Below are 11,250 nucleotides of genomic sequence, written 5' to 3'. Positions count from 1 at the left end.
TATTCACTGCGAGCCTTATAGTCCATGCTGCTCTATTTTTATTAGGTACATGTTCAACTGCTCATTTATGCAAGTAGCTAATCAGCAAATAACATTTAGGCATGTAGACACGATCTAGATGACCTGCTGAAGTCCACACTGAGCATCAAAATGGTAAAGAAAGACGATCTAAGTGATTTTGAACTTGGCATGATTGTTGGTGTCAGATTGGTTGGTCTGAGTATTTTAAAAAACTGTTGATTTACTGAGATTTTCCCACACAGTGATCTCTACAGAGAATAGTGTGAGCGAGGAAATATCAGGTGAGTGGGAGTTCTCTGGGTGGAAAAAGGCCTTTCTGATACCACAGGTCAGGGGAGCATGACTGCTATAAGCTGAAGGCTGGAGTCACTCAAATAACCAGTCATTACAATCAAAGTAGGCAGAAGAGCATCTCTGAATGCACAGCACATTGGGCCACAGCAGCAGAAGAGCACACTGGGTAGCACTCCTGTTAGCTAAGCACAGAAAACTAAGGTTACAACACACCAAAGTCGGACAGTAGAAACCTTAAAATAAACAACATTCAAAGATTTATTACCTCCCATACTGTAAGAGCACTGGACAGTCACATGTGTCTGCATGATCATGGAGGGAGTTTTCTAATGTTTGACCCTAAACGCTGCTTCTGTCTCCGTCCTATTTGTGCTTTGCTCATCATCTAAAGCCTGCATGCTTCGCTCAGGAGCAACATCTGTCCCAGACAGCCACGTTGACTTTAACGTGCTTCTTTCTGTAATACATGTAGCGTTGCATTAACACAATCCTGTACATGATTCTGTTTATTAATAGTAGCTGAAAGCAGAAATGAAATAGCAGCTAGCATGCATTACTGTGATGTTTTGACCTAGTTTCATTTGTTCACTACTTGACCATATCATTCAACTATATCATCACATGCACATTTACCGCCGTGACAACCTTTCAGATCTATACTGAAGACAACAGCAACAGCCGCTCTGTGCCTTTGCTTGTTTGGTCTGGTGTCTAATTTTACATTTCTGTCTGTTTACCTGTCTCTGTCGCAGTTTCAGTTTTCAACTGTCTGCTTGTAGCTGAGGATGTTTTAATGCAGCTTTCATACAAGATCAGAGGTCTGGATTTGGACTGGGTCATTGCGACACCTCATTCTTTACTTTCCGTTGTAGATTTGCTGCTGAGTTGTGCTTGGGATCATTGTCCTGTTAGATGACTCAGGTTGAGCGAGGCTTTAGCTGTCAGACAGGTGGCCTCACATTCGACTCGAGTATACTTTGGTACACAGCAGAGTTCAAGGTCAACCCAAGGTAATGTACCCAAGGTAAGGTCGTGTGCCTGCAACAAGCCCAAGTCATCACCCCCCCGCCACCGTGCTGACAGTTGATATGAGGTGTTTGTGGTGATATGCTCGTTTAATTTTAGCCGAACGTGGTGCTGTGCATTATGACCAAACATCTCCACTTTGATCTTTGTTCCAGATGTCTTGTGGTTTGCTGAGATGCAAGTTTGCAAAGCTAACCCAAGCTGCTCTGCTCTTTGAAAAGAGGGGCTTGTTTTAAGGAAACACTTCCAATCAAGCCATACTCACTGTCTTTTCTTTCACGAACTTTAACGTTTAACATGATACTTGAGGCCTGTAGCGTCTGAGATGTAACACTTTTTGTCACAGACCTCATGAGAACATAATGTATTAAAACACACCTGAATGCTCCAGACCAGCAAAGCCCCCTTTTATAGAGGCCCTCACACGTGCTGATGATTAGTTGATGATTAGCAGCATCTCGCTGCTATCTTTGACAATCAGAAGCAGTAAGAGTGCGTTGAGTGTTTGTTAAAGAGATCATGACACGGTGTAATAGGTCACGTGTGGGTTACACATTTGGTTGACAAGCACCTCAGTTAAGTTCCAGGAGGAAGCACAGATCCCTTTGGGATTACATCAAGAATCCCATGTAAAAGGCTGGCAAAACAAACCAGCAGAGCTTTCTGCTGTGGCTAAAAGTGGCTGTTAGCGTTCATCTGAGACTTAAAAAATATTTTTTAAAGGTGTAAAGGGTTATTATGATACATTATTATATCCTTATATCTAAAACCTTTGATGTGAAAGCCTCTGAGGAGTATAAACACTGTGGCCAATGTGCTTTAGCACTAATGTTGTGATTAAAATGAAGACCCTCCAGTTTAGTCATTGGCTGAATGTTACTTGACAATTAGAAGCAGTTGCTTGTTGCGCTTCCCTGTCTTGGCACTTCTACCTTGACTCCACTTCTACTTGATACTTTTTCTCTTGTGGTTTGATGATTAGTGTGTCAAAGGATTGCATTCAGCAGGTTTCGTTTTCTTCTGGGTATAACGTCTTGATTTGTTTGGACATTGCTGCAGCTATGGACCAGAGGGCTTTGTGGTTTGCTCTGTTTCTGCCTCTGTCTTTGAGTTTTGACACTGAAGGTACTGTATGATTACACACATCCCATCAGTTTTAAAGTCTTGTAGAATAACAGCAGACTATAGCACTGACCTATTGTTCTTAAAGTAGCCTTTAACCCCTTTTTTGGAGACGGTTGGCGCAATTAGGCCAAACAGATCTTCATTACATCTTCTTTAATTGCAGAGACGATCATGAGAACCATTGGGGAACAAAAAGATGTCACTCCACTTTGCTCCAAGTCTAGAGTGGATTACATTTGGATAGTGTGCACGATAAAGACAAAAGGGAACAGGCCAAAAGGCTGTCGTCTGCAGTATCAACATGGACGGGGCTTTGAGAACGAGTGCGACTCCAGGTTCAGGCTGGTAAAAGAAAACCGAGTCGTGTTTCTCCAGATGATCAATTTAACAGCAGAGGATAGTGGGAAGTCCACCTGTGAGTGTTCCCGTAGCGATGGGACAGATATTATCCATCTCCTTATCTCGGCTGAAGGTGCGTGTTTGCTTTGTTCTTTCTCTCATACCTGTTTCTGTTTGCCTCCTGTGCTGCTGTTCGAGTTGTGCGCAGACTGCTGTTGAATAAATCGGACCTGCATCACAGACTCATTCTTTTGAATCATGACTAAAATGAAAACTAATTGAGGGACATTAGCTCTTGTACTGATCCTAACATTAAAACTGGAGGTAATGTCTAAAGTCTGGTTTTGCTCTGTTTTTCTACATTTTCTAACTTTTTCTTTTGTGATTTTTTTCTAGAAGCTCACACTTCTCCAGTGAGGCAGCTGATGTCTATCACTGTGATTTGTATATGTACTGGAATTGTCATTGTAGTCGGAGTTGTCCTCGGATTTATCCTGAGACAAAATCGCTGCAGGTGAAAATTTGTTTCTTGTACTTTAAATTTAAGCAGTTTGTGTTTACAACACGCAGAGAAAAGAACTGTAACTTAAACAACTGGACAATCAGTAATCAAACAATTTTAGTTTGTAAAGATGATTTAATTGTGCATGTCAACATTTAGAGATTAGAGATTAGAGAGAACATTAGACACTAATTTCAATCAAACTGTATGTAACTGAACCTGTAATAGATTTAGGATTACCTCATCTGTTTCACTGAAGCATGGCTCTAACTGTCACTTTTGTTCACAGATACCCTACAAGGAAAGAGCCACCTGTATCAATAGTAAGTGAATCCTCTTGTTCTTTATTCTGTTGTTCTGCGTTCTTATAACACAGTAAAAGAATCAAATTTATTGTGTGCATTCCTACAAACTATACATTTAGAAATCTAGCTGGCCCTCTTATCCAATGCAACATAAAACACTTGGAGAGATGCATAAATTCTGTATAAGTCAGAAAATATAAGTTGAGAAATGAAACCACTTGAAAATCCTCTCAGTTAGTTGGCAGCTGGCACTTCACCATGTGCACATGTCACTGCAGCAGTGCACTTGTAATTCAGAGAGATGGTGTAAAAAAAAAGTTACACTTGGCACTAAGCGATAAAACCTCATGAATGTTCGACACTCTCAAAAACATTGCCTGACAGTTATGCTGCCAGTGTTTAGAACACAATGCTTTGGAGGAGCCCACTTAAGACAAACAAGGATGTCTCTTAAAGGATGCACATCTTAGAGACAGAGAACTGAGAGTCAAAGGGATTTTTCTTTCCGTTCAGGGTCAGTAGTGAGAGAGAAAGACCAGGGGGACTTTGGTAAAGCGAACAGCTCAGACTTTCAGTATGATTCAGGTTTCGCAACAACACTTGTAGCAGGACATGAAACATTTTTTCCAGCTTAATTATGTGGAAACCTTTATTTACCTTTAAAATGCTCGAAATGTCACGATTTGGCTTAAAGTCAGACACAAACGCGAGTACGGAGCAGAACAAAAGCCAAGCTTCACTGTGAGGCGGATGGTAATGTCAGCTAACAGGGCATGAAGAGGCCGAGGAAAACTCATAAGAGACGCAGCGAGGAAATCAATGGACAGTCAAGTGCAAAATGAACAGAGACCGAGCACTCGGTAATTACAATAGAACAACAACTGTCCAAAAGTTTAAGCACCAAAATATAAAGAAACCTCAGTTTTCCATTCAAGTCACTGACCCTAAACACTCGTTTTAATCTAAATCAAGCTTAACTTTTAGACCAAAATGATGTGGAGACGTTAAATCTGATAGTCACCTTAATATATTACAAATATAAAGCAAGCTCTTGTTGGTTGAGCTGCAGTCTGTGTTCCCTGCGGCTCAGGCCACCGAGATCCTCGCTCAGCAAACACAGATGGGGTCACGCCTGCATGCAGGTCAAAGGTGACAGTCTTCAATTTGAATTTAAGCTGATGATACTCTTTGCAATCACTTCCCAAATCCCACCTTTATGCTAGCTTTAATCTGGCAGAAGCAGAAGGAAGTTGGGAAGCAGCCATTATTGCTCATGTAACATCTGCTTGCAATGAAGCTGGCCAAAGCCCACAGAGAGAGGGCGAACCTCAGCAGCAGCAGCACAGGTCTCCTGATCACAGCCCGAGTGCATAAGCTCATAGTGTGAACTATTATGTGACCTCGTGTTTTTTAAAGTGAGTCACTGGCTGCCAAATATATATGGAAAGTTTGTTTATGAGCACACAAACCTTACACATTTGGATGTTTTTACAGGGTAAAATCGATTATGATGCTACATACACAAGCCTTTACCGGGAGTCAGATGAGTTCTACCAGACTGTGCGACATCAGGCTTACAACAGCGAGGAGGCGACAGATAGAGATGCAGCCATCACTACGGTGACCGCCCAGCTGAAACAGGAAATAGAGAAAAGAAAGAGACATCAAAGTTTTGACATATATCAGAATATAACTTTTTAAGAAACAACGATTTCTTTTCTGTTTTTTTCTTTTTGTTACTGATGTGTTCATATCTTCAGCTAGTTTTTCGTTAAACTAGACAATGGAAGAAAACCACAGAGCAAGCTTTATATCATTAAATCATTATTTCTTTTGCTATGTGCCTCTAGGCCCTCAATTTCAATGCAATAAGATATGGGATCTGCTTTTAGGGTTTTATATTCATTCAATTAAAAGCAGCTGTTTTTAACTGTTTGCACTGCTGCGTGTGAGTTGTGTTGTTGTGGCCAGTGTCAGATGTTACTCCCACACATATGCACGTGTTTACAAAAAAACAAAATCACCAAACGTCGACCACAAACTAAATTGACCACAGACGTCTTATATGAAACTTAAATAAGAGCCGACATGAAACATTTTTGCATTCATGCACCTGAAAGTGAGAACTGAGAAGTTGAAGTTTACCCATCAGCCTTTGTGAAAAAGAGAGTTTCTCAGGACTCCTCTGCACTCCTACGCGCCCCCATCAAATAGTTTGTAGAAACACTTCTAGCTGAAATAACTAAGTAACCGTTTTCTGTATCGGTCGTTTAAATCATTTTTATATTTTTACAGTGTTGCTTAGGTTCATTGATGTTTGGGGACTTTCTTTTAGGCCTTAAGGTCCTACCGCTGCATTTAAGTTGAGCTTAGGTCTCGATTTGTGGTGTGCTTGGGATTATTTTCCTGTTGCATGACCCAGTTAGGGCCAAGCTTTAACTGTTGTACAGACAGCCTCACATTTGACTGTAGAATACTTTGCTACAGAAGGGTTCATGGTCGATTCAGAGTGCCACGGTCCTGTGGCTGCAAAACAAGTGCAAAACATCTCCTCCCACACCGTGCTTGACAGTTGGTGTGAGGTGTTTGTGCTGGTTAGCTTTGCAACGTTGCTACCAAAGTTGCGGGTGCACTGCCATCTTCTTTTCTCCTGGCAAGCTTTCCAAACAAGCCATCCTTGTTCAGTCTTTTTCTAACTGTGCTGTCATGAACTTTAATATTTAACATGCTAACCGGTTTTTTACATTTTTCGCACGATCTGAACTTGAGGTGAATTTCTTGAGAGGATTGTGGCAGAGTATCAGCACAAACCTGAGTGATCCCGACCTGAAAAGTGTCAAAGCATCTGTTTTTATATAAGTGCTCACACTTTATTTGTTAGAGTGCATTTGATCAGCAGTACGTGACTGCTAACCTGTCCCACGGAGAAAGCAAGAGTGTGTTCATTTTTTCACAGGTCTGTGTAGAGTGCTGTGAAAGCCTTTTAACTCACATCACTGTATATGAGACTTATAGGAACTGATGTATTTTAACAGGAAAGTAGAAGCAGTCAGGTTCACTTCTGTTTCAATCCACGTCACATCAGGTCACGTACAGGTTACTGTGCCTTAACACAGAGTATTAAAAGAACAGCAGGTAGACTTGAGTTTAATCTCTTGGCTCTATGGACGGATGGAGACGTGGATGGCTCGTTCTTCTGCCGCTGTGTGTGTGCGCTGACAGCAGAGGTACGGCACTAAACCTAGTTTACGATAGAAAGCTCTACTTTTTGTACTGATGTTGGTAAAATGTTAATTTTGTCCTTTTCACTCAGTGACTCTTGTGAAAACCACTGGAAAAGGGCCAGACATCACTCCAGTGTGCACCAGTCAGAACCTGACTTTGGTTTTAGTGAAATGTTGGATCAGCACAGAGAGACACACAGGGGAAACCTGCTGCCAGCTATACAGACTACAGCAGCCACTAAAGTGCGGCTGTGACTCCAGGTTCACGCTGATAGACGTGAATCACACTGTGTTTCTCCACCTGACCAGTTTAACAGCAGCAGACAGTGGCAACTACACCTGCGACTGCTCATATGAAAGAGAAACTCAGGTTTTAAGTCTTAATATCACAGTGGAATGTAAGCTTGTTTGGTCTTTTTTATACTTTTCAAGATAATGTTGATCGTCTCTGATTTATTTATTTTGCATCAATGTTCAGTAGAGGACGACACGTTTTCTGGCATGAAGTTCATGGCAACAGTCATCATCATCTCTGCTGTTGCTACGCTCATCATTGTGGTTGGGATAACGTGCTGTGTCACCCTGAGGAGAAATCCTCCCAGGTGAAAACTTTTTAACTTGTAAAATAACACTTCATGATTTAAAAATGTCAGATTTTTTTAGCTTCTTTGAAAGCAGCACGAAGAGATGCCCACATCAGCAGGTTGGAGGTATTTAATGTTCACCCTGTAAACTCTGATGTTTTTATTCTAACAGAGAAAACCAACCAGGACCATCTAACTTAACCAGATCTGAAACTCTGCAGACTTTGGTGAGTTTGACGTAGTTCTGTTTCACACTTCTCAAAATGTTTAGGGTCATGTGACAGCGTGTCTATTTTCAAACAGCACTGTAATTAAATATTATAATAAATATTAAATATGTTTAAATCCGAAATGTTGTTTAGGATGAAGTGGACCCCTACATGAGCCTTCAACACCCGACCACTGATGTCTACCAAACTATCTCGTCAGGTCGCCCCCAGCATGATGCTAACTCCAGTCCGGCTACCTGTGATGTCACAGTGATGTACATTAATACTCAGGGAATAGAAGGAAAAGAGTTACATGTTGATTATGCAATCTATGAAACTATCAAGTACTAAGTTGGAAATATTCAATATCTACTTAGTATACAAGGTGCAGATAATATCTGTTTATAATATCTGTAAAGTAAAGAGAGATATTTTGTTGTACAGAAAATGGGTCCTATAGACTAACATGTCAATCAGAGGGTAGAAAATGTGCTTAGAGGCCTTTTTTGTTCTGTTGTTTTGTTTTTGCATTTTATGTAATTCTGTGTGAAACCATCAACTCCACAACTGTGAATCTCAGACAAATCTATATTATTATATTGCTTCATGTCTGTTTGTTTGATTAAAATCACATTTAATAAATACAGAATTTCTAATAAAGTATTTTTAATCCCAAATCAATCACCTCATCCACACAGCTGCATCTCAAAGACCAGAGGATTGTACAGCACCACAAACTACCAGAGGGTGTACATGTGTCGGGTTTGACATGTGTGCATTAATCCTCTGTTGTTGCTTTGAAATGTTTTACAAAGATCAAGATGTGCCCCGCTGGGGTGGGTTTTAAAGTGACCTGAAAGACACTTGAAAATAGGTAGATCTTCAAATTGAATTTAAAAAAAGGAAAACTTTATAAAAGAGGGAAGACTGTTCCAGAGATGGAGAAAGGTGTGTCACTTTTAGATGTTAAGTGGGAGTGTGGAACCACTAGAGGACTGCAGGTTTGAGTGGATTTGGCTGACAGATGTAATGTGAGTGTTATTTGGTAACACATCAGTCGCATGTAATATTTACATTCCTTCAATGTTTTGCTTCATGAATTATAATTTTAACCTAACAATAATGGGTGAGGCTACATTTGAATCCATAAAAGTACTTCCTGCTTTAACAGCAGCTCAGTCCTCTGAACTTGGGTAGCTGCAGAAACATGCAAAGGGGTGTATCCACCCTGCAGTACAGTAGAGTACAGTGTACACAACCAGCAGCAGTTAAAGAGTTGTTTAGATGTATTGACCAGTATGGGTAGATGGAAACTGTGGTTTGCTCTGCTTCTGCTGCCGTTCTGTACAGGCAGAAAAGGTATCGTGCACGAGTTACTTTTATTTCTAAAGGATCGCTTATGTAGAGCGTTTTTGATGTTGAATGGTTAATATATTTTGTTTTTAGAGGGAGAATATTTCCTTTACCAATAAATGTTTTATTTATTATTTATTATTTATTTTAATACAGGAAGTGCTAACATAGCAGCTGTAATTCATACTGAACTGACTTTTATTTTTTTGTACTGCAGCTGTGCAGGAGCACCGTGTGAAAACCATTAGTAAAGAAGCAGATGTCACTCCACTGTGCACCAATGAAACAACACAAGTTATCCTGCTGATAGTGTGTAAGATTCAAACAGAGAGGAGCAGAGGAGAAAACTGTAGTCTGATGTATCGACATGGACACGACTTTGAGCATGAATGTGACTCCAGGTTCACACTGATGACAGAAAATCAGACTGTGTTTCTCCACCTGACACATTTAACAGCAGAGGACGGCGGGAACTACACCTGTGAGTGTGTACACACTGGAGGATCAAAAAAGCTTCATCTCAGTGTAACTGTGGAAGGTAAAGTGTGGATTTATTTAATAACTTTTATGATTTACACTTTATGTATTTCTCTGTTAATTTTCTGCAGTGGTAACATTGTGATAATAATCATCACTGACACGTCTGCTGTAATTGTCAAAGAAATCAAACCGCTTTATTTAACGAAAAATGTGAAGCAGTTAATCTGACCAAACCAATTATAAAACAATGTTCAGAATTTAAATATATGACAACACACTTAATACAAGTTAATATTACATGACAGGCAAGAATGCGTAGCATCCTAATGTTCCCTTATAATTGATTAGAACCTTTTTTACTTTTCAGAGTTTTTAAATAATGTAGACGGAGTCAATGCCACCACAAACAGTTCTGCAGAAGTAACTTTCTTCTATGCTGCAGCTGGATCAGCTGTGTTCATCATCACATCTGGAGTTATTCTTGGACTGGTCTACAGCGAGAAATACAACAAGTAAGAGCTTTTTATAGCTCAAATAGTTAACGGCTGTATAAATAGTATGAAATAGCAAATTTATAACCACCTTTTCTTTTTTAATTGTGTTGTTTGACAGCAGAAAACATCATGCACTAATAATCAGTCGTGGAAACAACACATGGAAACTGTACACGGTAAAATGTTGCACTTGCCGAACTTTTCTCTGCTGTTCGTTTTACTTCAAAAATGTATTTTTTCATCTTTTCTTTTGCAGGAAGCAGAATACCGAGCCGCACAGTGTCTTCATGCAAACGAAGAATGGGCTTTAATTACAACGACTTCTAAAATCAACACGCTTACTATTTATGTAAATGTTTGAAGAGACATGATTAGGGAACGTTATTATTGTTGTTATCGTTTTATTATTATTATGTTGTTATGTTGTTGTTGTTGTTAAGGTATTGCATTTAAAGAGATTTATTTTTAGTATAACATGATGAATGGTTTTCTGGTGGATAAAAACAGAGGCAGGCTTACTGCCGTTGTTCCTTTGCTACCTGTTTCACTCACCTGTAGATGTTTGAGTAAATTTTGTTTTAATGTTTTACATGATCATGTTGAATATTTCAAACATTCAAAGTTTTACAAAGAAAGTTTTGTCTATAGCAAAAATAAATTGTTGATCTTTTTCATACCACAAAGTTTGTCTATTACCTGCAAAGCATTAGTGACCTTCTGTTACTAATCTGCATATTTTAAAGGTTTTATTAAAAAGAGGCTCACCCAGACATCATCTGGGGGAACACTGATGTTTCACTCTTAAACAAATATTCATGTTTTGTTTAAGAGTGATGTTTATGATTGATTCAAGCTGAGTGTTTCCCCAGTAATTAATGAGTCGTCACCTTGACCATCTTCAGTCTTCCTGTGTCAAGCTCCTGTCCTTAAAGCACACATGACTCTTTTTCACTGTTCAGCACTGATTAAGCTTTAAACATGCCATCAACTTACAGACACCTGAGCACAAACGCTTGATGGGCCCAAACCACCTGAAGTTTAATGTGCAGACATTTTGTCCCGTCTTCAACAATTGGCTATAACATTACGGTCATGCAGTGTTAAATCATTATGAATGGCACTTTACATTTAGGCATCTAGCGAGTGCGCTTATCCAGTTTTACTGTATATGCTAAAAAGTCTCCAATTCATTAGTAAGCAGACTGCTCATACTCTTCTTGTCTACAGCCTCTGTGTTGGTCTTCCAGTTCAGCCTGCTGTCAGTGGTGCTTGCACTCCACCACCAAATCAACAT

General features: G+C 39.7%; 1 protein-coding gene across 9 annotated transcripts; it reads left to right on the top strand.

Moving 5' to 3' along the window:
* The first annotated feature begins 1,059 nt into the window (after positions 1-1,059).
* LOC145424048 (uncharacterized) lies at positions 1,060-10,632 on the top strand. Of its 9 annotated transcripts, none has more exons than XR_013905001.1 (12): positions 1,060-2,938; positions 3,202-3,319; positions 3,597-3,630; positions 5,107-6,839; positions 6,926-7,206; positions 7,315-7,438; positions 7,593-7,647; positions 7,783-8,988; positions 9,200-9,520; positions 9,830-9,974; positions 10,075-10,132; positions 10,213-10,632. XR_013905001.1 is itself a non-coding variant. In XM_080296836.1 (12 exons), the coding sequence occupies exons 8-12, from the start codon at positions 8,928-8,930 to the stop codon at positions 10,315-10,317; spliced, it is 612 nt and encodes a 203-aa protein (XP_080152962.1). In that variant the 5' UTR covers positions 1,511-2,938; positions 3,202-3,319; positions 3,597-3,630; positions 5,107-6,839; positions 6,926-7,234; positions 7,315-7,438; positions 7,593-7,647; positions 7,783-8,927; the 3' UTR covers positions 10,318-10,632. The 9 variants fall into 9 exon arrangements, 8 of the variants coding, with proteins under 8 accessions (XP_080152962.1, XP_080152961.1, XP_080152960.1 ...); XM_080296836.1 differs by having other exon boundaries at positions 1,511-2,938; positions 6,926-7,234; positions 9,905-9,974; positions 10,078-10,132; XM_080296835.1 differs by having other exon boundaries at positions 1,531-2,938; positions 6,926-7,234; positions 10,078-10,132.
* The last annotated feature ends 618 nt before the right edge of the window (positions 10,633-11,250 follow it).

Source organism: Astatotilapia calliptera, chromosome 23 (genome assembly GCF_964374335.1).
Source record: "Astatotilapia calliptera chromosome 23, fAstCal68.1, whole genome shotgun sequence".
NCBI lineage: Eukaryota > Metazoa > Chordata > Actinopteri > Cichliformes > Cichlidae > Astatotilapia > Astatotilapia calliptera.
The sequence above is the reverse complement of the archived record's forward strand: the minus strand, read 5'-3'. Positions and strand labels throughout refer to the sequence as shown.